The sequence below is a fragment of the Halichoerus grypus genome, chromosome 4, assembly GCF_964656455.1.
Source record: "Halichoerus grypus chromosome 4, mHalGry1.hap1.1, whole genome shotgun sequence".
NCBI lineage: Eukaryota > Metazoa > Chordata > Mammalia > Carnivora > Phocidae > Halichoerus > Halichoerus grypus.
Genome location: NC_135715.1, coordinates 160,885,361 through 160,913,251, shown reverse-complemented (window position 1 = coordinate 160,913,251; position 27,891 = coordinate 160,885,361). Strand labels below are relative to the sequence as shown.

At 38.8% G+C, this 27,891-nt stretch overlaps 1 protein-coding gene across 7 annotated transcripts in view; it reads left to right on the top strand.

Annotated features, from left to right (window-relative positions):
* Positions 1–4,411: 4,411 nt before the first annotated feature.
* The window catches only part of ALS2 (alsin Rho guanine nucleotide exchange factor ALS2), an 81,814-nt gene continuing 58,334 nt past the window's right edge, over positions 4,412–27,891 (top strand). For 2 of the 7 annotated variants that reach the window (XM_078071197.1, XM_078071194.1), the window contains exons 1-5: positions 4,413–4,655; positions 18,948–19,027; positions 20,209–20,363; positions 23,446–24,383; positions 27,352–27,709. In XM_078071197.1, coding sequence (XP_077927323.1) covers positions 19,008–19,027; positions 20,209–20,363; positions 23,446–24,383; positions 27,352–27,709 — 1,471 coding nt within the window. In that variant the 5' untranslated portion in view covers positions 4,413–4,655; positions 18,948–19,007. Of the gene's footprint in view, positions 4,666–4,688; positions 5,082–11,540; positions 11,614–18,947; positions 19,028–20,208; positions 20,431–23,445; positions 24,384–27,351; positions 27,710–27,891 lie in introns of those variants that run through there. The other 5 variants (XR_013447325.1, XM_078071195.1, XM_036098595.2 and 2 more) reach the window with 5 other exon arrangements.

The window sequence follows — 27,891 nt, the reverse complement described above, 5'->3', positions numbered from 1 at the left end:
GGGCACTTTTCTAGTTTTTTTCCTACCTCTGCGGGGACTCCTCTGCAGTTGTCTTTCCTGCCTCCTCCTCTGCTCAACTTCCAAGTTTGGGCAACCCCAGGCTCAGTTCTTATCTCCACTTTCTTATCTCCACTTTCCTCCCAGATTATTTCATCTAATCCCTTTAGCTCTGAATGGCACCTATGTGCAAATGACTCTCAAATCTCTATCTCCAACCCTGATTTCTCCCTAGACACCAACTGCCAATTTGACATTTCCACTTGGATACCAAAAAGGTATCCCAAAGTCATATGCCAAAAACAGACCCCGAACCATGCCGAGTTGCTTCTTCTTAGTCTTCTCCAGGTCAGAAAATGAAATTCCCATGAATGAGTTGTTCAAGGAAAAATCCAGACAGCAGGGGCGCCTGGGTGGCTCAGTCGGTTAAGCGTCTGCCTTCGGCTAGGGTCCTGATCCCAGGGTCATGGGATCGAGCCCAGCGTCCGGCTCCTTGCTCAGTGGGGAGTCTGCTTCTCCCCCTCCTTCCCACTCCAGCTCTCACTATCTCTGTCTCTCTCAAATAAATAAATGAAATATTTTTAAAAACCCAGACAGCAAATGAATCGAATATCATGTTTAATCCATCATTAAATTATGCCAATTCTGCTTCCAGAGGATATCTCAAATCTATCTAATTCTCAATTTGTACTACAATCACCCTAGTCCAAGGCATCATCATCTCTCCTCTGACTTAATGCAATACTCCCTATTTGAATACTTGGTACTTCCTCCCTATTTCCCCATACCTCTTTTCCTCAGTCTTGCCCATCTCAGTAAATGACAGCAAGTTTCTACCAGTAACTCAGGCTTTAATTTCTCTTTCTCTCAATGCTCATGCCTAATCCATGTGTATTTAGGCTCTACTTTCACAATAGGAATCTAACTCCTTTTTGCCTTCTTCTTCATTGCCACTCCAGGCCAACCCGTTATTTCTGTTTGCCTCAGTTATTGCAATAGCCTCTTTCTGATCGCTCTGCTTCTACTCAAACTCTTACACTCATCACTCTGCACAGAAGAGCAGAAGCCAGGGGTGCCTGGGTGGCTCAGTTGGTTAAGCGTCTGCCTGAGGCTCCACTCCAATCCAGCCACACATGGGGCTCCCTGATCAGCAGGGAGCCTGCTTCTCCTGCTCCCGCTGCCTGCTGCCCCCCCCCCCCCGTTTGTGTGCTCGCACGCAGGCTCTCTCTCTCTCTCTCTCTGTTAAATGAATGAATGAATGAATGAATGAATGAATAAATAAAATCTTAAAAAAAAAAAAACCCAAAAACAAAAACAGAAGCCAGATTACAACAATCCCTGATGGTGGCCCTGCAGTGGTTGCCCATAGCACTCAGATAAGCCCAAAGTCCTTTCCATGGCCCAAAGGATCTGTCCCCACTACCAAATAATCATCTACCTGATTTTATCTTATTTATTACCTTTCAACCTTTTTTCATTCAGTTCTAGCCTCATTCAGCTTTTTTCAGACTCTTCTCATTCAGCTCCAGGCACACTGCCCTCCTAGCCTTTGCTACTTGTTCCCTTTGGCCTGGAGTGTCAGATATACACAAGGCTCACCCTCACTTTCTTACAGATCTGTCCAGATATGTCCCTTTAGAAGAGAGATTTTTTCCTGCTTACCTTATCTAAAATTGCACTCTTTCTTGTCTATTCTCTTACCTTTCTTTATTGTTCATAAAAACAACAGGAACAACCACAACATTAATATGCACTTATGTGCCAGGTACCATTGTAAGCCATTTGTCTTTAAACCTCACATCACCCTGTAAAGTAGATAACTTTACTATCCCTGTTTTGTAGATGAAGAAACAGAGGTACACAGAGGTTAAATAGCTTGTGCCAAGGTCACAAAGCTAGTTAAGTGCTGGGGCTAAGATTTGAACCCAGGCTGTCTGGCTAGAAGCATGTGCTTTTAGCTACTACACTATTTTGCCTCTTTTTAAAATTCTTTATTAACATTCAATTTAGTTAACATAGACTGTATTATTAGTTTCAGGGGTAGAATTTAGTGATTCATTAGTTGCATATAACACCCAGTGCTCATCACATTAAGTGCCCTCCTAAATACCCATCACCCTATTATCCCATCCCCTCACTGCATCCCCTCCGGCAACCCTCAGTTTGTTTCCTAGAGCTCAGTGTCTCCTAGAGTTTGCCTCCCTCTCTATTTTCATCTTATTTTATTTTTCCTTCCCTTCCCCTATGTTCATCTGTTTTGTTTCTTAAATTCCACGTATGAGAGAAATCATAGATTTGTTTTTCTCTGACTGACTTATTTCACTTAGCACAATACCCTCTAGTTCCATGCACATTGTTGCAAATGGCACGATTTCATTCTTTTTAATGGCTGAGTAATATTCCATTATATATTACATTTGCAAATATCTTCTCCCATTCTGTAGGTTGCTTTTTAGTTTTGTTGACTGTTTCCCTTTTTTGCCTCTGTATAGCCCAGTCACCACCATATTTGTTTAGTAGCTCTCACTCTTCCCACATTGCTGCATAACCAACCATGCCAAAACTTAGTGGTTAAAAGCAATAATTTATTATTTCTTGGGAAATTGGGTCAGGAATTCAGACAGGGCTTGACTAGGCTGTTCTGCTCCTCTTGGCACTGGCTGGTATCACTCAGCTGCATTCAGCCAGTAACTGGGTTGGCCTGGAAGGTCTCCGAATCTCCACTCATGTTTTGGCACTTTAATGCTCTTCTGTGTGGCCTAACTCTTCACATTGTCTCTTATCAACCTGTAGTACACTTGAAGCTTATTAAAGCATGGCAGCTGGTTTCTCAGAGGGGGGTGTGGAAGCTGCCAGTTCTTTCTAAGACCTTGATTCATAGTCCCAGAACTTCATTTCTGTCACATTCTATCAGTTAAAAAAGAAAAAAAAAAATCACAAACCTAGCCCATATTCAGATGAAGAGGAAATAGAATCCATCTCTTGACATCCAGAGTGGCATTTATATACATGGAGGGAAGAACGATGGCTGCCATCTTTGGAGACTATCTTCCACACTACCAGAGTGGAAGTTCCACTAGAGCGGAGACCCTTGTCTGTATTGTTCATTATCATGTCTCTCTAGTGCCTAGAATAGTGCCTGGCACATAATAAGTATGCAATAAATATTTATACTGTCCAAGAATTAAGAGACAGGTGAAAGAAAGAGTCTGAAAAGGCAACGGAAAGGTCTGAAGGAATAGGGGGAAAACCCAGAAGGAGTGTGGCCCAGAAGTCAAGGAGGAAATGAGGGAAAGGAAGGCTGAAAGGCTAGGGCTGCAGGTAGGTTTTGTAATAGTGGCTGGTGGGAGTTAGAGAAATTCATCCTAAGTGGTCGCATTTTCCTCGGAAACGTACATAGGAGGCAGTTTTTAAATTTTCATTTTTAAAATTGTTTACCTAAGGGGCTGGGTAGGTAGAGTTCAGTTAGCAATGTGTGCAGGTTGGGAATAAAAGGCGATAGGAAAGGAGAAATTCCTAGTAGCCGTGTGTTAGTGACTGTTTTAGGCTTAGCAAGATTGCCTGGCCACATGCAAGTCCCGACTGAAGTTGCACACCTTTGGTTTGCAGTGCTGCCAATTCTCAAGGTTATGTTGTTTTAAGCACTGGTGCGAGAGTGGACAAGGTTGGCTGAATTGTTGCAGACTAACGATTTTGCAGGTGGGCGGAGGATCAAGGAGGCAATGGGGCTGAAGGTGAACGTGACAGACCATTTATGCATAGGAACTTCAGACCTTGACTGTATCTGTCGCTGATGGTCTGAATACAGGTTTGCAGGCTCAGGGATGGCACACTGCCTAGCAGCAGAGAGTTCGCATCCACTGTGTGCCAAGGGTGGCGGCTGGGGAAAATCTTCCTGAGAGGACTTCCCAGCTGCGAGCTGAGTCGGGGTGGGGCTGTGGCTGCGACAAGCAGACTGCTGTGAAACTGTGTGCTGAGCACGCCAACTAGTTTTACTCAGATTGTACATTGGGGAACCCTGTGGGGAATCATAAAAGATACCAATTCATTCCCTCCTACCCCATTCCATCTTTCCGGGTTGCAACCAAGTAACAACAGTGTGGATACTAGGACCAACTGGTGCCGCTTGGCGATGACGTCATCGGCGGGGGCGGAAGCGACTACAGTTAGGGTATAGTCCATAGAAGCAGTTTGAAGATATTTTAGCCTTTTCCCTGTAAAGAGTAGCGAACTTATCCTTCTGACTTTTGCAGTTTGAGGTGGCAGCAAAATGCCTGCAGCTCCCACTTTCATCACCACCTGTTACCATGGAAGCTCTCGGGTAGTTAGGCCCCGGCGACTCCATGTTACGTCACGGTCCAAGCGCGTTTTAGGACTGGTGGCTCCGCCCTGTCCTGAGGGAGGGGCAGTACTCCTGAGGACATCGCCGACAGTGCCTAAGGCCTCGTGGATAATTTTGATCGCTATCAGACGCCGTCGGCGTCTAAGCCCATCTATTTCAGGGGGCAATTTCGGCCCGCTTTCACACTAGCTCGCTGCCCTGCAGCCCCACCCCTTCCTGGGGGCTCCGCCCCCCGTGAATCAGCTGATCTCAGGGACCCGCTGGGCTGAGAAGCTCGCGCCGGATGCAGACCGCGGTGCTGCCGGTGGAGCGTCAGGTGAGCGAGGGTGAGTCTCCGGTCGGCCCTTGGCTTCGCAGGGCTGCCCGGCCCGGCTTTCCTGTGTGCGGGAGGCCGGGGTCCGAAAGAGAGGTGGAGGCGCAGGCCGAGGCCCAGGAGCGCGCTTGGTGACCCACAGAGACGGCGCCCGCGTCTTCCAAAAAACCTGCGTCCGACCGACGGCGCCTGCCCGCCAAAGAACACCCGACGCGGCCCCCTGTCCCGGCCCCAGGTTCTCCCATTCGCCCCCTACTTCCCTCCCCAGACGGGGTGCCACTGCATTGGTCTCAGCGGCGGGAAATTCTTTCACGACCCCCTTTCCCGCCTCCACCCACGCTGCCTTTCCTTCACTCACTGATGAGGATTTATTGAATGCCCACTTTGGGCGCTCAGTACATAAACCGGAGTCCCTGGCCGCGAACCTTGGTGAGTGTCCCAGGAGGGTTTGCCCCAAGGATGCAGATCATGGTGGAGGGTGGACCTAGTGCTTCGGTGGTTTGAAAGGGCGGTTGCAGAAAAAGAAAATGACTTTGAAATTAAGAATTTAATTGTTTAGTTGTTTAACCAAGTCCTTTGGCGTGTCAGGTGAGCCATCAGAGGGTGAGAAGTTCTTTTGAGAGGCGAAGACAGGAAAGTAAGATAGGTCTATCATTAGGAAACGGTCCCGACGCTGGTGTTGGTCCTCTGGGTAATAGGGCTACTTTGGAGACAAGCAACAATAGGTTGGCAGAATTGTTGTACTCTTGCTTACTTAGGGCTTTGATGATGAGGGAAGAGGAAAAACGCACTGGCTGAAGAGGCGTATTCAAATACAGTATTCTCTCTAGGATGGAAAAGGAAATAACTGTTAAACACAAACACAGATCTTTATTGCCTTTTAGATTTTTTGGTGGCTGTAAATGTTCTTTAAAAGGCCTTAAAGAATAAAATTGTGTGCTGTGTGTTTTTTTCTGAACAGGTATCAAAATTCAGCAAGTTATTGGTCCATTTTCCCCCCTAGTTTATCATAAATATGAATGATTTCAAGTGACCACTTGACCTGTGAGTTAATGAGTATTTAAAGAATTTAGGGCAGTGAAAAATTTGCAGTAAATTGCAATATTTTAATCTTAGTAATATAAGCATGGGCTTTGGATATGGACATACCTGACCTCACATCCACTTATTCTTTGATTTGGGGAAAGTTACTTAACTTCTCTGCATTATTTTTCTTATTTCTACATTGAGGATTAAAGTACCTTCCTCATAATAGCACCTTTACATTTAATGGTTCATGTATTTATTACAGTGCCTGGCAGTGGTAAATATTCAGTACATATTTCCTATTTTTATAATTATTTCTTCCACTATCTCATGACCCACACTGACTCACTGTTTTCTAAATGGAAAAGAGAACTGAATATTTTTAGAAAAGAAATATAATTCACTTTTTAAATTCAAGGGATAGTTTCCGGATAATTTGCTGATAACATTGACTTATAGTTACAGAAAATATGACTTCTGGTTGGTCCGTAGTAACTTTGGTGTTCAGTAAGGGTATTTTAATGTGAAAGAGATGCTTTTGGAATCTATTCCTAGTTTAAATTTATTACTTAGTTTGCAAACTATGATTAGTATTGGCGTATTCAGGGTTCATAGTTATAGCAAAAGAAATTCAAAGTTGTTTCACAATATTAACATTTTTTAATAGATATTCTTTTTTTAAAGATCTTATTTATTTGACAGAGAGAGACAGCGAGCGAGGGAACACAAGCAGGGGGAGCGGGAGAGGGAGAAGCAGGCTTCCCGCTGAGCAGGGAGCTTGATGCGGGGCTCAATCCTAGGACCCTGGGATCATGACCTGAGCTGAAGGCAGACGCTTAACGACTGAGCCACCCAGGCACCCCACAATATTAACATTTGAAAAGATAATGATCCAGAAAATAAAGTGCCAAATAGTGGAGGTGCGTGGGGGGGGGGGGGGCCTGAATTGCATCAGGTAAGCCTCTTATTTTTTTAAGTAGATTGAAGCAGTGTGAACTGGAATCCCTTCTGTCCAAATTTCAGCCTTTCAGAATTTAGTTGTCTTTTGAGACACTTAACTTTGGGCATTTTGACTGTTAAAGACACAAGAGTGTGTTAAGAACTTCACTGACATGATTTCAGTTTTGTGTGATTAGGTGGAGAGAGTACTATTAATCTACCTTTTTATGAAAAACATGGGTTTGATGCGGTACTGCTGAGTCCATTTTAAAGGTATTTCTGAAGAATATGACTGACTTGTAAAAACCTTTTATAATCTTGTATTAATATGACACTAGGTAAGGTATGAGTTAGAAAACTACAAAGAAAGGTAAAGACTGGTGATTTTTGAGATGGTGTAAAAGAAGGCTGCTTTTATGTAGTAAGAGGTTGAGCCCCTTTTTCAGACACTCAGAGGAGTGCTGTGAGGATTTTAATGACTTCTAGATCATTTAGCCCTTTTTATAACTTTGTAGAATTAAACCTAGCACATATTCCAACTATATTAGAGATTTTATTTGTAGAGCTTTTTTTTTAACCGTTTTTTTTTTCTTGTTACTCTTTGTTGATAACCAGATAATTCAGTCATCAGTAATAAAAGAGTAGTAGATTTTGTAGGTTATCAGTCCTTAAGAAAATGCACAGTAACCACAAATAAAATAGTAACAAACTCTGACATGGTTCTTTTGAGTCTTGCATTTATTTTCCTATACCCATCTCTTCTCTATATATGTCATGGTGCTGTCTTTACATTATGTCTTGATGTTTGTTGCATCACACAATTGGTAGATCAGCTGAGAAATTGGTAAAGTAGCTGAACTAAGTGATCCACGTGGGTAGAGCAAAAATATTTAAATCCGTGAGGTAATGAGTACTTGTTTGGGCTCTTGTAGAGTTACTCTTTCATATAGATTTTTTTTTTTTTTTAAAGATTTTATTTATTTATTTGACAGAGTGAGAGATAACGAGAGCAGGAACACAAGCAGGGGGAGTGGGAGAGGGAGAAGCAGGCTTCCCGCTGAGCAGGGAGCCCGATGTGGGACTTGATCCCAGGACCCTGGGATCATGACCTGAGCCGAAGGCAGACGCTTAACGACTGAGCCACCCAGGCGCCCTAGATTTCTTTTTTAAAAAGATTTTAATTATTTATTAGAGCACTCGCACGAGAGCGGGGTGAGGGGCAGAGGGAGAAGCAGACGCCCCACAGAGCAGGGAGCCCTATGCGGGGCTCAACCCCAGGACTCTGGGATCATGACCTGAGCCGAAGGCGGGCGCTTAACCCACTGAGCCACCCAGGCACCCCTAATATAGACTTATTTTTTGAAGAAAATGTACAGTTCTCTCAATTGCTATGAGGAAAAGACTGGGGCTGTTTCATAGATTTTCAGTTGGCTACCAGTGAATTATGCTCAAAGAAATCAGCTTTAGTCTCATTAATTTCACAAATTAATCAACTCATGGTTCCCTTTTACATATAATGTAAATAATAAATAAAAATTATTTGTTAAATAAAAATTATTAAATAAATTTTGTTCTTCAGCGTCCTCATACGGTTCTTCATTTCACATGATCTCCCTTTTAGGAAGGTGGTGGTTAGACCCAATAATGGCATCTGGATGGGTAACTTTCATTTCAGGGTTCTTCTGCAACCTAAATTTTTGTTGAGCTGAATTCTTAACCAAACTTAAGACAATTGCCCAGGCAAACATGCAGCAAAGATGATTATAGCAGCTCTTAAAATAGCAATAAAGTAGAACAATCCAGCCGTACTTTAGGAGGGAAATTGATAAACTATGGTTTATTCATGCAATGAAATGCTATCCCCTAATAAAAATGAATGAACTAGGGGCGCCTGGGTGGCTCAGTTGTTAAGCGTCTGCCTTCAGCTCAGGTCATGGTCCCAGGGTCCTGGGATCGAGCCCCGCGTTCGGCTCCCTGCTCCTTGGGAAGCCTGCTTCTTCCTCTCCCACTTCCCCTGCTTGTGTTCCCTCTCTTGCTGTGTGTGTGTCTCTCTCTCAAATAAAATCTTAAAAAAAAAAAATGAACTAGATCCATACTTATCAATGCAGATACATCTCAAATGTGTAACAATGAGTGAAGAAGCAAGTTGCGAAAGGATGTCTATGATATGATGCATTTATGTAGTTTTAAAAGAATGTAGCTTACTACATTCTTTTTTTTTTTTTAAAGATTTTATTTATTTATTTGAGAGAGAGAGAATGAGAGAGACAGCACATGAGAGGGGGGAGGGTCACAGGGAGAAGCAGACTCCCCGCCAAGCAGGGAGCCCGATGTGGGACTCGATCCAGGGACTCCAGGATCATGACCTGAGCCGAAGGCAGTCACTTAACCAACTGAGCCACCCAGGCGCCCCTAGCTTACTACATTCTTATTGCTTATGGATACATATGTATCTAATGAAATACATTAAAGTATAAGAACATATATGGAAATAAGACACATTTACTTTAGGAGTAGTGGCTAACTCCGGGAGATAAGTTTGGGTGGAGCTCTTTCAGAAATATGTGTAACTTTTCTATTTTAAAAACAGCTGAAGCAAATATAAAAATATGTTAACATTTGTTAGAACTGAGTGATGGGTAGGTACATGGACTTGTTCATTATTTATTTTTACAGATTTATGTATAATTAAGATAGTTTGTGAAACTAGCACTTGAAAATTTTTTTACTTTAGTTCTATTCTAATTTAAATTCTATATAATTAAATAGAAAAAATTTAAAAATAAAATTTTTATTTATAATTAGGGCTCTCTTCCAGTATGCTTTCTTTATTTTACTTTCTAGTCTCACAGTAGTTAACTGTGGAAAAATAATTCTTTTCTTCCTGCAGTAGGAAAAGAATGTGCCACTGCAGCTCCACTGTGTAAAGCTTTTCTAAGGAGAGGAGACAGACCTATTATTAGTCAATTTTATTTTGCTATTTGACTTGTGCTCCTGCAAAAATGCTTTTTTTTTCTTTTTTTTAAAGATTTTATTTATTTATTTGACAGAGAGACAGCGAGAGAAGGAACACAAGCAGGGAGAGCAGGAGAGGGAGAAGCAGGCTTCCTGCCGAGCAGGGAGCCCGATGTGGGGCTCGATCCCAGGGCGCTGGGATCATGACCTGAGCCGAAGGCAGACGCCCCCAAAAATGCTTTTCTTAAGATGAGGAATATTTTCTTAAAAGGCTACAGAGGAATTTATATTCTAGAGACTCTTGGGGAATGCAAGCTTACACTGATCATGATCTCTCAAAGGATAGGGGAGCAGAATAGATCATAAAGTCCTAAAAAGAATTTGGACAGAGTGACTCAGATACCAAATTACCACAGATATCATGTGGTCATGAACACTTACTTTTTAAAGTTTGGGTTTGTTACATTTTATTACAGTGTGGTAAAACTGAATTTATACTGTTACTGCAGGTGTCCTAGTTATTCCTCAAAGAAAATCTAATTCTCTCTGAAAAAGGTATTAATAAGTAAACATGATGAGCATGTGTTAAATGGTTTGAGTAGTGAATAGTAAATTTAATAGCTGATCCCTAATTTAACCTCAGTATTTAAACTTGAGTTAAATAACCTTTCATTCCTAATGAAGAATACCTGTTAACGCAGGGCACCTGGGTGGCTCAGTCAGTTAAGCATCTGCCTTCAGCTCAGGTCATGATCCCAGGGTCCTGGGAACTAGCCTCAGCAGGGAGCCTGCTTCTCCCTCTGCCTGCCGCTCCCCCTGCTTGTTTTCTCTCTCTCTCTTTCAAATAAATAAAATCTTAAAAAAAGAAAAAAAAGAATACCTTTTACTAGCACTTTCAAAAAAGTGAAACTTGTATCTCCAGAACACTATTTTTGGCCCTGTTCAGTAGTATGGCCCCGTGATGACCTTAAGTATTATTTGTTTTTGATTGGTAAAATAAACCAACATACTTTGAACTGTATTTCTGTAAAATTGCCTTATTTTAAAAAAATGTGGCCATTTAAAAGAGAATAGTAGCAAAATATTAAAGGAATAAACAATTTGTATCAGAAATTATACTCTATCAGGTAATAACAGACACAAATTTTTGCAGTACCTGAGAATTTGAAATTCAGTTCCTAGTATTATAATATCCATCAAAATGTTTCATGGGGATTTCATTAATCTGGAAGAATGTATTTTAAAAATTTTGCAGTGGATACAAAAAGGAGCTAAATGGGCATTGCTGGGCATTTATTTTACTATATTTACACTCCCCCTCCCCCCCCGGTGGGTAATATCCATTCTAGAGGATTTTCACAATCAGAAGTGTAGTTTTAGTAGTTTTCAGGGTGAAATTAGCAGGCCATAAGAGTGAGACTGTGAAGTGTTAGTGCCCATGGTGGCACCAGAAACTGTCTCTATGTACTAAGGAGAAAGAGACTGTTCTTTACTGGGTTGTATAACATTTGTGAACTGACATGAAATAATAGCATCTTCATAGTTAGGAAATACCATTAGCAAATTATGAGAATTTCTATTATAAGTAGACACTTTCCTTTTGTGTCCTATATTGACTTTTATTACAGGCGCTAGAAACCTACATCATTTGCAAGTGCTGTCTTTCACTGAGTATTCACTTAAATGTAGCCCACTTGTACCTAGTGGTTACTATGGTTACAAGAATGTACCAATGAATAAGTCATAGTTTCTGACCTCCAGGAATTTATAATATATTTTGAATCAATGACTTAGTGCATTATCCCATTAGTAACAACATTATAAGTAGTAAGTACTTTCTAGACTAGCCTACTGACTTACTTTATTCAGTGCATTAATTTACTGAATTCTTGAACTCTGGGTCAGTATTTAAGGAGCTAGTAGCTCCCATAGTGGTATCAGGCATTGCCTTCTGTGTTGCAATTAAGGCTGAGAGGGCTGGACTTTGAAGTGACCTCAACCTTTGATGGTGGTTGATTTGTCAAGGCTGCTGCAGTGCAAGGTGAGTGTTTCTCAGCCTTCATTAGTGGTTGGTAAAGGCTTTGGTGGTGGGATATCCAGGAAGTAGCAGTTATTGGTGTCTAGATTAGTTCTCAGTCAGGTGTTTGGGTCATAAGTTGCCTTGATCTGTATATAAATATATTGACTGAGCCTCTAACAGATAATATTCATTGAGCATTTACCATGTGTAAAATACTATAGTGTCTTAAATTATTGTTTACTACATTCACCTATAAGCTCTGGTTTACAACATCTTTAAATTTTTTTTTTTAAAGATTTTATTTATTCATTTGAGACAGAGATACAAAGAGAGTATGAGCAGGGGGAGAGGCAGAGGGAGAAGCAGGCTCTCCGCTGAGCCAGGGGCCAGACATTGGGCTGGATCCTGTGACCCTGGGATCATGACCTGAGCCGAAGGCAGACGCTTAACCATCTGAGCCACCCAGGTGCCCCAATATTTTAAAAATGTTTAAAAAGATTTATTTATTCGAGAGAGTGTGTGTGCACCTTGTGGGCTAGGGGCAGGGGAGAGAGAGAACCCACAAGCAGACTCCACACTGAGCACAGAACCTGATGTTGGGGCTCGATCTGAGTACCCTGAGGTCATGAAGTGAGCTGAAACCAAGAGTCGGCCACTCAACCAACTGAGCCACCCAGGTGCCCCTGGTTTACTACATTTTAAGAAAATGAAGCCAATTCAAACTTTAAAAAGAAAGTGTAAGCACCTGCAATTTTAAAGTTTTGCAGTAGATACAAAATGCAATACAATTTACTACTCTATTTATTGTTCTATCTTAATGTCTTGTCATTCTAATCTCCAATTATCATTACTCTTGTAGCTACAGTTATTGCAGTTGTTTTAATCAATATACCTATTTTCAAACAGTAAGTGAAACGAGAATAAGACTGGAAGTGCTCAGCTTTATTGGCTTTTTCTATGCTTTGAGGGTGCTGTCTATAGAGAGCCATCATTCTAGTAAGAAAGGCAGAACATGATAGCATGTAAACTCCTTAAGGACAGGAACTCATTTATTTATGTGGGCCTAGTCTATCCACAGATATTTATTGAGTACTGTTATATATCAGGACTATGTTAAGCAGCTAGGCTATAATAGAGAATAAGATGTTTTTGGCTTTCACAGAAATTTTAGACTGGCATACCCGGAACATAGTAGATGAAAAAAAATACGTGAGGTGTTGTTGAAATTTCAGCCTTTGAAAGTTAATATACTTATGACTTACAAATTTATCTTTCACTAAATCATTAAGGGAAAAGGACTTTATCCAGAGATAAAGTTTACTAGAGATGAATAAATAGAATCAATAGTCCACTAGCACATTTCTGTTCCACATTAAATTTTTTTAAAATTTATATTCTGCCTTGTCCTAAAAAGATTTAAGGCAGTTTACAAAAATATATAATATGGCAACATAAAATAAAGAAACAGAATGACTGGAGCCAGGAGTGCGATTAGAATACAGAGCACACATATACTATAAAGTCCTAGTCACTTAACAGATGGCATCATATGAGACTCTTACTCTCTCACCACGAAACCTGTACTCCTGTCTATATCTGTATCTGTGTATCTGTAATTTAGGTCTGTTTCCTGTCTTATTAAAACGTAGACCCTTCCTCTTGTGAAAGATCAGTCCCAAAACACGTGTTCCAGATGCCGTCCTCTTTCACTTTGTCCAGGACTTTGGTTCTTCCCTCTGCCCCCTTGCGTCTGGGATTGGTGTCATTGTCAATGCAAACATGTTCAGCTATCTCACATCTCCCCAGCTCTGCACATACAAAAAACACACCCTTTATCTTCACATTCTGCTCTAGCTCCATTTCTCTGTCATTTTGACAGTGTTTTTCAAAAGAATTCTTTACATGAACTTAATTTTCTTGTGTTCACCTCCCATTTATTTTTTACCTCCCATTTATAGTCAACCTACTCCAATCTGGTTTTCAGTCCCCTACTACCACTGAAACTGTGGCCAAGCTCAGCATTGATATCTGTGTTGGCATATGCACTGGACACTTTTCACCTCTCATCCTATGAGACGCCAGTGGCTTTGACCTAATTGACCAGGCCTTTCTCCTGGAAACCCTCTGCTTTGCTTTTATGTGCACACATAGACTCATGCTTCTCCCACCTCTCAGGTCACTTCTCACCCAGGTGTTATTGCTTGTTCCTCATCCTAACCAACCTCTAGGTGCAGGAGCTCCTTACAGCTTGGTCCTGTTCCTTTCCATTCTCTTAATACACACCCGGTGATATTATGCATTGTCTTGATTTCACATATTATCCATATGCCTTTCCAAGTTTATATCAATAGCTGAGACCTTTTTTCTGAACTTCATACTCATATATTCAGCTGCTTTTGATAGGTACTCTGGGATTTCTCACTGGCATCTTGAACTTAACATAAAAAAAATCTTAACCAGAATCTTCTACTTCAGAATCCTGTCTTTTTTTACTCTTCTCCATTTCGGTAAATGGTACCACCAACACACAGTTGTTCAAGGCAGAACTTAGAAATCATTTTTGATACCTCCTTCTTTATACCCCACTTGTGTCTAATATATCACCAAGTCCTAGTTGTTCTAGAACAATGCATCTCATTTGTTTACCTCTTTCTCTTCTACCAAATTGGCAGCCTTATATGAAATTAAAGAGCCTAGGCTTCCTCCTTCCACTGAGAAGATGAGCCAAGTGAGTATTTGCAGGCGGGATACTCCTTGCAAAATTAATTGGGGCACTGTATGTGAGTATGTTCACCATAAAATAGACTTAAAACTTTTGAGAAGAGTGTAAATCATCACCATTGGAATACATTGTTAAAGCACCTATAGAATGTCTTGTAAGCAATGCAACTTTCTAGTGTACTCTTCAAGATGAAGTTGATGTTAAAAGTACATATAAGAAACTAAAGGAAGTATAAAATAGTTAAAAGTTGGGGACCCCTACCAAAAATGATTGTTGTTTGTTTTAGAATACAGGTTCCTGGGGTGCCTGGGTGGCTCAGTGGGTTAAGCATCCAACTCTTGATTTCAGCCCGGGTCATGTTCTTGAGGTCCTGGAATAGAGCCCCTTGTCGGGCTCTGTGCTCAGCAGGGAGTCTTCTTGAGGATTGTCTCCCTCTCTCTCTGTCTCTCCCCCACTCAAGCTCTCTCTCTCTCTCAAATAAATCAATCTTAAAAAAAAAAAAATAGAATACAGGTTCCTGGTCCCTTCCTTGGAACCCTTGAGGCAAGGTATGTTTTAGAATTCAGAATTTTTTGATCTTTAAAATGTGCATAAACCATATATTATGTAACACTTTCTCTGGGACCTTTGGTACCACCCCATAATCATACTAATATTTCTTTTTTTTAAGATTTTTAAATTACTTTTAAGTAATCTCTACACCCAATATGGGGCTTGAACTTAAAACCCCAAGATCATGAGTCACATTCTACTGACTGAGCCAGCCAGTTGCCCCAATCGTATTAATATTTCTACAGCAAAATATATGAATATTCACACTAAAGGGGCAAAAACTAACCTCATATTAGTTCAGGTCAGGTTTGCTGTCAGATAAGTTTTAGTCATATTAGATTTTGCCACCAAAAGAGTTACGAAAAAACTTAGTTTTCAGTTTTTTGGACTTTGGATTTCTTTTTTTTTTTTTAAAGATTTTATTTATTTATTTGAGAGAGAGAATGAGATAGAGAGAGCATGAGAGGGGGAGCGTCAGAGAGAGAAGCAGACTCCCTGCTGAACAGGGAGCCCGATGCGGGACTCGATCCCGGGACTCCAGGATCATGACCTGAGCCGAAGGCAGTCGCTTAACCAACTGAGCCACCCAGGCGCCCCTGGATTTCTTTTTTTTTTCTTTTTTAAAGATTTTATTTATTTGACAGAGAGAGGGGACTTTGGATTTCTGGTTAAGGTTTTGTGGATCTGTAGATAGTTTGCAGCTTTTTCTAACAATAATTCGGACACCTAGACCACATTTTTTTAGGGCACTCTCGGATCATGGTGTTAAAAGCATACCCTCTGCTTGTACAAGATAGTTTATTTCTCTGTTAAATGTAGCAGGAAGTTGTGTTTCCAATGGGATCTAAAAGTGGAGTCAGATTGTTAAGAACCAAGGTTTGGCTTTTGTTTTAAAGGGCCATCTGAGAGTTTAATTGCTTTACATTTCACTGTAAAGGAGATAATTTGAAGTGTAGAGTGGCATACCTTAATATGAATCTAGCTTTGTTCTGTGACTCATAGAATTTAAGAGCTGGAGGGGATGCTTGAGTCTATTGTGCTCATTTTACAGATGTCCTTGATCTCTGGAAAGGCCGTGCAAGGCAAAAGAGGACCCCAGATTTTTGACTGTACAACATCACACAGTTTCTTTATCAGAGCTAATTAATATAATAAAGGCCTATGAAGGGAAGTTACTATAACAGAAGAAAAGAAGCAGAGTTTAGGGATTCTGTCTCCCAAAGGAATGTAGAGTGAGAACCTTAAAGTTCACCTGGAGAGAACTGTCCCCAGAAGAAGCCCCATGATTAAGCAGTTTTATAACAATCAAAAATGTGAAGCAATGAGAGAGCTTAAGGAAGTTTAAGTGCTATTTGAATGCTTGAGGCAAATCTTAAAGATTTCCTGATAGGGGATCATAAAAATAGAAAAACAAAAATTTCGGGTTTACTTTTTCTTATGGATACATAATTGAGAAATGTTAGGTTTTTTCTTTTTGTTTTTGTTTTTTTAATGTAGGCTTCATGCCGGAGAAAGAATGTTAGGTTAAATAAGAGTTGGTAAATGCCACTTATATTTAAGTATGTGAGAGAAAACTTTATAATACAAGGTTCCCACATTTAGCTGTAGTATTCTTTTTTAGTTATGTTTCCTTAGCAGTCATTTCTGTTTCTCATTACTCTATTTGAGTCTTAGGCAGACCTATCTTCTTGGAAGAAGTCAAACATATTAAAACAAAATGAGACAGATTTATAATACTGATATAGTATCAGTATAATACTGATATAGTATGTCTACGAAATAGTGTATTAGCTAGCTTTCTGTTGCTATTTAACAAATTGCTACAAATTTAGTGGCTTAAAATAACACAAATGTATTGTTTTTGCAGTTCTTTAGGTAGGAAGTATGACACAAGTCTCACTGGGCTAAAATCACGGTGTCAGCAGGGCTGCATTCTTTTCTGGATCTGTTTCCTTGCGTTTTCCAGCTTCTAGAGGCCACCCACATTCTTTGGTTTATGCTCCCCACCTTCCCATCTTCAAAGCCAGCAGTCTCTCAGACCATGCTTCCATCAGCACATCTCTTTATCTGACTCTCCTTCTGTCTCTTGCACTTTTAAGGAGGCTTGTGATAACCACACCGATAACCCAACCCGATAATCTCCCTATCTTAGGGTCAGCTGATTAGCAATTTTAATTCCCCTTTGCCATTAACCTAACCTATTCACAGGTTCTTGGCATTAGGATGTGGGCATCTTTGGGGACCATTGTTCTGCCTAGCATATAGTAACAAAAGAAAGTTGCAAAAACAGTTTGTATGGCTTTAATTCCATTTGGATTTGAAAAAATGTGTGGTGGTGAAAAATATGGCAAAAGATGAAATCTACTTTAAGAAAACTCTATTCAAAAAATGTGACACTAAAAGAGGAAAAAAAGGCTGTTTTGTTCACTTCACCAAAAGGTTCTCAACATTTTTGATTGTCAGGCACTAGGATAAAATTCAGTTTACATTCGGTGAATCAGTGATGGGAAGCAAAGTGTGCTTGTGTACTTATACACCCTCCCAGAGAAGTTCTCTGGTTTCTGCTGGGTATTGTTTAACTTTAATCAAGGGAACAGTTAGTTACTCCTTGATCTCTGATGAATAAACACAGGTTAGATCTGGCCTCAGAATTTCTCTGTACATTTTCCTAATGGTTAATTATCCTCACAAGGCATAGTACCACTTAATAATCATATTTATTATTTAAAAAATAATCATTTATTAAATTAATAGCATTTATTAAATATATTCAGGTATATGTTTTGTTTACATGGTACCCTTCATCCAACTTTGAATGATTCAAAATTTTTCTAAAATAAGCATTAGGTAGAGAGCAATTTCCTCCAGATACACAGATGGCAAATGGTAAGAATTCACAGGCAACCTGGAGTAAACAGATGGATCTTACATCACTCCTGCTGGTATGGGCTGTTTTCAGAGTACAGTGACCATGCCATATCCTTTGCAGAAAAATCATACATTTGGTTTGGGTATTTTTATGGTTGACACAAATAAAACCTCATTGCTATTATGTATTTTCATGTGTTTTGGTGCCCTTAAAAATACGAATTTTTAGTTGAGATGTATTGAGTATCTCTGTCTGCTTGTTTATATTTCTGTCTCTTTATTAAACATTGAGTTTCTAAACCGATGGGTCATGATATTGGTACTGTAATTTCATATAGCTCTTTATTATTAAATGGTGGATTTTGAAACAGATATTTTAAAACCCAAATTTCTTGGGGCGCCTGGGTGGCTCAGTTGTTAAGCGTCTGCCTTCGGCTCAAGTCATGATCTCAGGGTCCTGGGATCGAGCCCTGCATCGGGCTCCCTGCTCAGCGGGAGGCCTGCTTCTCCCTCTCCTACTCCCCCTGCTTGTGTTCCCTCTCTCTCTGTGTCTCTCTCTGTCAAATAAATAAATAAAATATTTAAAAAAAAAAAACAAACCCAAATTTCTTTCAGCCTTTTGTACTATGGTTTCGAGTTGAGGTTGATTTGGGGAAAATACTTCTAGTTCCAATAAATAGAAATCTTTCTGATTTTAGTAATATTTTTTGTGTGCATTGCTGAAAAATGTAAATTAAAACGACTTGAATCTGATACATTACTGAAGAGGTTTTAGAAATTCTTTCTTACTTAATTGATATTTACATGTTCATGTGTTCCAGAAGCATTTTAAAAGCAACCCTTAACATGTGTGAAATGAGTATTTAATGAAAAGAATTTTCAGATTGAGCTTCCTTCTTTATAATAAAAAATAAAATCTGTTGCCTGACAAAGTACAGCTTAATTGCAGGTAGTCTTGTCTTCCTTTGACATTGCATTTGATGGTCAGCAGGCATTTTTATAAGCTCAGTGGGCAGGCTCAGTCTAGATATTCAACTTTGGCAGGCGGGATATGAAATAGTTGAAATAGTTTCACTGCATATTTATTGCCCAGTGAATGTGCACTTGTTAGAGGGCTGCCATTTTTTTTTTTTTTTTTTTTTTAAATCTGAGGAATGAAGTAGCACAGTATTCTTTCATTGCTCTTTGTGCTTACCTGTGTTTTGCCATTTAGGTCTTTATATACTTTTCGCAAAGAAGAAATGATTTGGTGATGGAGTTCTCCCCCTGACCGATGGACTCAAAGAAGAGAAGGTAAAACCATTTCTTCTTCTACCTTCTTCTAGGAAAACACAACAAGCAATTCCACGAATGCGTAGCTTCTCTTCAGTTCAATTTTCTTGTTTGTGGTTATTAAGTAGGAAGAGTGACATTTATGTTGATTGGTAAAGAGAAAGATAATAAAATAAAACTGATTAGTGATAAGCTTTGTTGCTAGTTTCTTATGCATAAAAAAATGGCACAAAGTGTCATCATCATTTTAAAGCTTTTGAAGCCATTTTTTCTCACAAATAACTTCAGGTCTTCAGACATAGCCTTATTAATTGCAATCCTCTTCTATCCTTAGAAAACTGGATTAAGTTTGTGGCTTTCCTCTCATATAACCATGGTTATGCCTAATCATAACTGAGAGGAATATTATTTAGCAAAAGTAGAGAAATTTCTAGGTATTATAAAATAAATGAAACCAAAAAACTTTCTGTGCCTTGTTAAAATTGGCATCATTGTTCTAGAAAAAAGCATGTATCATCAGTGGCAACAGAGGAAACTTGGTATAAAGGAAACCCAGCATATTTTAATATGCCCTTTTCTTAGAAGGGTAGGCAGTTATGGTATGGTCATTATCATGAAGCTTGGTGTCTTGTGTTCTTTGAACCAGAATCATCACATGGATAGAATTCTTTGGCTAGAACATGAGTAAAGCACAAAAGATTTTACTGTTCCTGATATAAATTTGATTCTTAAAAAGTTAAATAACAACTATAGGGCTTACTCAGTGTAAAGTAAAATATGGATCTCTATTCCCTCTTATCAAATACTTTTTTTAGCATTCAAAACTAAAATTTTAAAATAAGACTCCAACTTGGGGCATGTTACAACTTTATTATCCAAATAAGGAGTTAATAAATGGAGAAGTTAGAATCCTAAAATTTTGTGCTATTAAATCTAAAATGTCAAAAAATAGTCCAGGTTTTGTTTACTTCTTAGATAGAGGTAAGTAATTTGTGGGTTTAGATTGTCCTCAAGCCTTTTATGTAAATAATTGTTTTATCTCTGCTCCTGTGTGCCAACCAAAGCATAAAATATGTGCTAAACGATCTGACCCAGTCACCCATGTGCTGGTAAAAGGTACAGATCTAATGAAATTAGTAAGAACCCCCAAAATACAGTTTTAATTGCAGGAACAATTAAGCTATTTTTCTTAACGTTTGTAGCTCAACAGAAGCAGAAGGATCCAAAGAAAGAGGCCTGGTCCATGTGTGGCAGGCAGGATCCTATTCTGTAACACCAGAGAGACTGCCAGGCTGGGGAGGGAAGACTGTTCTTCAGGCAGCCCTTGGAGTGAAGCATGGAGTTCTTCTGACTGAAGGTACTGAAAAGAATGGCTTAACAAATACTAACTGAAATGCTAACAGTGCCTGGGTATGTAAGATCAGGTAAGAGAGTTACTGGATATCAGGAATTCTTAATGACGTTTGCTAGAGCTTATACTCTTTGTGTTTTCAAATTATGTTCTTACTCTCTATCAAAAATCAGATTAGTTCTTAAATTTAAGATCCATCATAACTAGAATAAAAGGGAGAATTACAGTTGGTAAATTTTATAGTAACAAGTACATGAAAAATTAACTTTTGAAAGATTACCTATTCAGAAACTCTTTTGCTGTACCTTTGTTCATTAAATGTATCAGAATAACCATGCTAATAATAGTTAATGTTTATTAAACAATTATGGGTGCCTGGCACTGCAGCGAGCACTTTGTATGTACCACCTCACTGAGTCTTCACTACCACGTTGTGAGGTAGGCTACTGTTGGTGTCCCCACTTCACAGATGAGGAAGCTGAAGGTCAGGAGGTTAAATAATTTCCCCAAGCCCACATAGCTATTGGAGTGTCAGAGTCAGAACTGGAATTCAGAGAGTCTGATTTCAGAGCCTGCTTTTTAAGCCACCTGCCCCTACTGCCTCAGTACGGTTTTTCTCAGGCATAAACAGCAGCTCCTAAGAACATGTAATAAAATAAATCTATAAATCTATAACAGATAGAAACATAGGCTATAATTTATAGAGAGAGTTGCCTTTAATTTGATAGCAGTTTACCAACTCAATCATGGCAAATTTGGTTTGAGCCAGGACTGCCATCAACTAATTTATAAATTTCTGTTCCATAAGCATTTATTAAGTATTCAATAATGCTTTGATATTTTCCTCGTAGGAACTAAGGGAAGACAAATTCTAAGAAGCAAAGCTTAAATCTGACCTTGGTAATTTTGTGGGGTAAACATGGATTTCTTTCTAGCCTCTTTATTACTATATTACTTTTATTATAATAATATAGAATAATATTATTAGGCCAGAATTTGGAAAAAGCTTTATTATAAAAATGTGAACCATATTCAATAGATACCTGCCCTAGGGGCCAAAATATATCCTTCTCAAGCATATGTAAGTGGAATTCTGTTGTTTAATTTACCCTTCAGTAAGATATTTAGGAACCCTTCATGAACATGTTCTCTAAACCTCTAGAATCATACCTTAAGTGGGATAACTGGGGGAAAACATTTTAAAAATATATGAATAGCCTATCATTGTTCATGTTTAAGCAATGTCCTGGTTTTAAGTGTCAAAGCTACAAAAAAACCCACAAAAAAACCAAAAAAAACTCATCTCACACAAGTGTGTAGTTTGAAATGGCAAAAAGATCTCCAGTCCTATCTTTTCCAGGTGAGAAAATATTACTGATGGAATGCCAGAAATTTTCAAGTTCTTTTTCTCTATTTAGTTTGACTATCAGCTCATAATTCAGTGAGGACACTTCATTGAATCACTATTTTTGAGGTACTCCAGGTTGAAAAAAAGGAGGAGTTGTCTAAATATCCATTTCTCTGCACTATTTCTCTCTCTAGTGGAGTGATATCCATTGAAAGAGTTGGTGAGCTGTTGGAAGTTTATATTGCTGTGTCACTCGGGAAGAAAAGTTTAAATATCGTAACCAGTGAGCTTATTTTCTCAGTACTCTTTATCCAAACTGGAAATTACGTAATAAAAGCTCATGTCTTCCCTCAAGGCTCTATTGTGTTCTTTCTTACATAGACATTCTGGTTAGTTAATTTGAGTATATAAATATATTTATTGTGTATAATAAGCCATAGCTAAAGAATGCATTTTTTTCATCATCAGCTCAGTTGCTGCTTTGTGGGAAAAAATACTACTATAAATTTACTTCATTATTTCTTAATTTAAAAAAATGGGATGAGTCTCTGGTCATATGGAAAAGAAGGAATAGTGGGCTTGTTTTACTATTTTCAAAACCCATGGCCAAATCTTTGTTCCATTTGAATTTTTTAGCTAGCACAGGTCATATGCACACGCCCCCAAACTACCACAGTACTGCATGAGATTATGACTTGGTAGCACACCTGGACAGAAACAGGTCCTTATCAGTCATGTGCCCAGCTCACTGGCGCCTTTTGTTTTACTTCTAAAGCCAGCCAGTTGCCCTTCATTCTAAAGCTAGCCATCATAGCTTTTGTTGGTTTTTTTGCTTTGTTGGTTTCGTTGTGATGATTTGCTTTTTAAACAAATGGCACATCAGGAATGCTCTATAGTGCACAATATATATTATATATAACATTTAAAATTATACATAATATTGTACACATCATGAAGACAGCATCTAGAACACTGGTGCTTTCTTAGAACCTGGAAGTATAAAGCTGATTTCTTAGTTTTGGCCAAAATGAATCTCTAACATTTTTATGCTACTGCATAATTTTCTGCTGCTCTGACTTATTGAAGTAGCAGTGAATGTTCTAGATGTTAGCGAATGTATCTTTTATCCTCTGCTCATTTTATCTTATCATAGTCATTACTTTGCTTTGAACACTTGGAATCTGCTATCTATAATAGCCTACAATGGTAGCCATTACTAGTGGATCCATGTAGGACTTTGTAGGATGAGGCTGAAGGAAAGGAGCAATAACCCTCCATTTGAAAGTAGCCTCCTGTAGTTGGTAGAAATTCTCACTATTTTTCAGAATATTAAAAGATGATATTTGGTTTTTTTTTTTTTAAGATTTTATTTATTTGCGAGAGAGAGAATGAGAGACAGAGAGCATGAGAGGGAGGAGGGTCAGAGGGAGAAGCAGACTCCCCGCTGAGCAGGGAGCCTGATGTGGGACTCGATCCTGGGACTCCAGGATCATGACCTGAGCCGAAGGCAGTCGCTTAACCAACTGAGCCACCCAGGCGCCCAAAAGATGATATTTGTTAAAAGATGAATAAACGTGGGATATTATATGCTTGAACCAAAATCTCTACAACTGCACTTTTGAAAATTAAAAACAAAGCAAAAAACAGCCCTATTTTGTTAACCTAGAGGGGCCAAAAATTTGCTGATAAGATTTCTAGTTAATTCACTAACCCCCTTCTTTTTTTTTTTTTAACCTTCAGATGGTGAGGTCTACAGCTTTGGGACTCTTCCCTGGAGAAGTGAACCAGCAGAGATTTGTCCGAGTAGCCCCATTCTAGAAAATGCCCTGGTTGGGCAATATGTTGTTACTGTGGCATCAGGGAGTTTCCACAGTGGAGCAGTGACAGAAAGTGGCATAGTGTACATGTGGGGGGAGAACTCTGCAGGCCAGTGTGCAGTAGCTAACCAGCAGTATGTTCCAGAACCGAATCCTGTCAGCATTTCTGATTCTGAGACCAGTTCTTTGTTAGCCGTCAGGATTTTGCAGTTGGCATGTGGTGAGGAGCACACACTGGCATTGTCATTAAGCAGAGAGATTTGGGCATGGGGTACTGGTTGTCAGTTGGGTCTCATTACCACCGCCTTCCCGGTGACAAAGCCACAAAAGGTGGAACATCTTGCCGGGCGAGTAGTGCTACAGGTTGCCTGTGGTGCGTTCCACAGCTTAGCGCTCGTACAGTGCCTCCCTTCCCAGGATCTGAAGCCAGTCCCGGAAAGATGCAACCAGTGCAGCCAACTCCTAATTACTATGACTGACAAAGAAGACCATGTGATCATATCAGACAGTCATTGTTGCCCATTAGGTGTGACACTGTCAGAATCCCAGGCAGAAAACCAGGCCAGCACTGCCATCAGCCCCTCCACTGAAACCCTTGACAATCAGGGAGAAGTGTTCGAGAACACGCTTGTAGAAAATGATCTGCCTGTTGCTACTGACACGAACGTTGGAAATGTTCAGACCGCAGGTGGTGATGCCATTCCCTCCCACCAAGACATCGTGGGAACAACTGAAAGTTCTTCTGCCAGAAATGTACCATCGTACCCTGATACTCAGGCAGTATGTGAATACATGCAAAAACTGTCAGATCATTCAGTAAGCGAGAACTCCGAGAACGGCGAAAAGCCAATGCCGTCTCAGGTACCTGCTACGTTTTATAATATAAAGGTGTTTCTGGAGTTAGGAGTTTTTCTTTAGCGACTTTCAAATGCTTAAGTCTTGAGTTTGACTTTAAATCTCTTTTATCATGCAATCCTAGATAAGGGAAAACCTGGATTAAATCAAAATTACTCTTTATGTTCAAATTCTGCCCTTTAAGATGTTGAAAGATGTCATGCTGGGCTTCTTTCATAAGTAGCAAAATCTCATTTATTTTTTCTAGTACTTTTCCTCCCATGACGAAATGTACTAAATTTTGGTAGGCTCCTGAATACTGTGGGGTTTTTGTTTTTTTTTTCCCTGAATACTTTTAATATAACTATACATTCACAAAGATTCGTCTCACCTGTATTTGTACGACTCCAGATTCCGTAGAGAGTAGTCCTTTCCTTTTTTATCAGGGGAGGTTGCTATGTGGTGAATCCCTCAATTGTAGGCAGACCTTAAAAAAAAAACTCCTGGTGTTATATATTGTTTGAATTTTTTTCAGCTTATACTATCCTATGGTCCTTAGAGGGCTTTGTTGTGGGACAGGGGATTAGTGTTTTCTTCATCTCATTTAAACTACTCTCATTTTAAAAACTTGTAAATGGAGAAAAGCTGTTTACCAGTAGCATACAGTAAAGTTTGAGTCTCCCTGATTAAACAAATTGTTTTAAAAGGATAATTTGTTTTTTTACTCTTCATGTAAGCCTTTCAGTTTTGCTTTTACCAAAACTCTAAGAAAAGAAAATGAAAGAAAACAAAAGCCTCTAGTCATAAAAGAACTGTCCTGTGGTGTTTTTTTCAGGTTTTTGAAACCATATACCTCTTGATTCTTTATTCTTGTTCTTCAATCTGTCAGGATGAGAACATGGCTTAGAGGTATTTTTAGAAATAGTTTTTATTTCACAGTTTACTCATTGAACCTTGTGGATATCTGATTTTTTTTTTTTAATTAAGAATAAGCTGTTTGGAGAAAGATACTACTAAAATCTAAAAACAAAAGTAATGATTTAATAGGAATGCACATAAAACATTCTTAGACTTGAACATGCTTATAAAAAATTTGGACTTTGACTTTTTAGAAGTCATTCTGCTAATTTATTAAATTTGAAGTTAAAAATTTATTGTATACAGTTATTTGATTATTAAATAATTGACATTGAAATTGCATTTTCCTTTGGATTTATTTTGTTAAACATGTAAATTTTTTTGTTGCCTATACCAATTTTGGCAATGTCTGTTTATACTAAATTTAATTCAATTTTTGTAAATAGTGTCTCAATCAGACAGCTAATTCACTAGGAATTTATATAGCCTAGGACAAGTTTTTTCTCCTCTGGCCAGAAACAACTGAAAGAGTATCTCATTTTTGTGAAATAAACCATAATATTGGCGATGAAGCCTATATCTCACAGTTGAATTTTATTATTGGTTGACCGGGACTCCTAAAATTATGTCTTTCATCAAAATTGCTGGCTGTGTATTTTTGTTTTGTTGATTTATTTATGTATTGTTAAACATAATTAAGTAGAGCAGCCAGAAAGAACAATAATTTAAAGTTTATTGAAGGTAGAATTTTGTGACTTTCCTCTTATCTATTGGTAAGAACGCCCTAAAATATTGACCCGTAAATACCATTGCTGTTTCTGTTATGAGCCTTTATACACAAAGGGTGAAAATAGTGATGTTAATTCTTCTCAACAAGTTATCAGGGAACTGTATCACCAAGGAATTAATAGGCTTTGTATTTATCTTTTGCTTGATATGGTTTATTTGTTTGTTTTTGTGAATATTTTAATTAAAGACTCATTTGCTCCTCTGAATTTAGTATTTAATTCAACAGAATGTATTGAGTACCTCTACAATCCAGGTACTGTGCAGGAAACAGGAATTATTTTCTTTAAGAGAATCAGAAGTCAATGTTAAAAAATTTGTTTTCATTTAGCTTTCAATTCATGACAAATTAAGGAGAGTATATATACCCTTTGAGATCTTTGGACAGCATAGGAAGCAGATTTTTCGTAGTGACTTATGCTAAGCTAAAAGCTCTTTTTGTGTTTTTAATAGTTACATTTCATGACTTTCCTTTAAACAGTGGTGCTTGACTGCTCAGAGTAAGTTTCAACTGATTTTTTTACTAAGATATTAGAAAACTTTAGTTTGACTTTTAAATACAGCTCTGAATAACACAAAGAACATTGGTCCCAAATGTTTAATTATTAACCTACCACATTTACTCTATCATAATGAGAGCAAAAGTAATCCTTCAGCTTACATAGCCCATGGATCATGGAAAATAACACATTCATGAGGCAGCGGAAGGACTTAAACTTAAGAACATAACTTGGGGACAGTTATATACTGCCCATGCCTATCCATAATTATAGGCCAGAAAATGAAAGAAAATGAAAGATAACTTACTTTTCTGCCTGTATATACGATATCTAAATTACCATTTATAAAACATTTTAGGAAAAGCCATTTTTAGATGTATTTTTTTTTTCCTGGTATTTTAGTAGTAATCTGTAAATTTTCCTAAAAGCGATCAATAATATTACTTTTATTTATTTATTTTTTTATGTATTGTTAACCTTTTCAACCTTATATCCAGGGCTGTCACAGTGCACCTAATATTAAACGCTATGTTTTCCAGACCTTTCCTCCCCGCTCCCTTCCTGTGCTTAATTTTATTAAAGCAGCTGGGGCTTATGTTTGAATAGCATGGAAAAACACAACACTCAAAAAAAAGGAAGTACTTTTGATAAGGAGCTGTAGTTTGAGTACTCACCTTCTGTATGATATGTTAAATCCAGTACCAAGAGCAGATACCTTTAAGTTGAAGATAGAGACCTTTGTTTTAGATTCTTGTATTTGTAAATAGTGATGGTTTTTGTTAAACTTTATTGAGTGCTTGTTGTATAAGGGATTATATTTTTATATACTTTTTTATGTGTGTATATTTTAGCCTCTTGTAGAAGAAGCAGTTCCCAATCTTCACAGCCCACCAACCACAAGCACCTCAGCCCTAAACAGCCTAGTAGTCTCTTGTGCATCTGCTGTTGGTGTGAGAGTGGCTGCTACATATGAAGCTGGGGCCTTGTCTCTTAAGAAAGTTATGAACTTTTATAGTACAGCCCCTTGTGAACCTGGAACTCAGGCAGGCAGTAGTTCCATAGGCCCCGAAGGTCTGAAAGATAGCAGAGAAGAACAGGTTAAACAGGAATCAATGCAAGGAAAGAAGAGTTCAAGTCTTGTGGATATCCGAGAAGAGGAATCAGAGGGAGGCAGCCGAAGACTCTCCCTCCCTGGCTTGTTGTCCCAAGGTAAGGAAATAGCCAGGTGAATTGACTCTTGGTAAATCCAGAATGCTCCTGACATCGTGTGCTATATGATAATAAATTAGTAGCTTTCCTAATTGCTAATGCTGACCTATTCGAATGTCAACATTTATTTGATTTTGGTGATTTGGGTGGTTTTAAAAGAAAGTTACATATTTCTCTGCTTT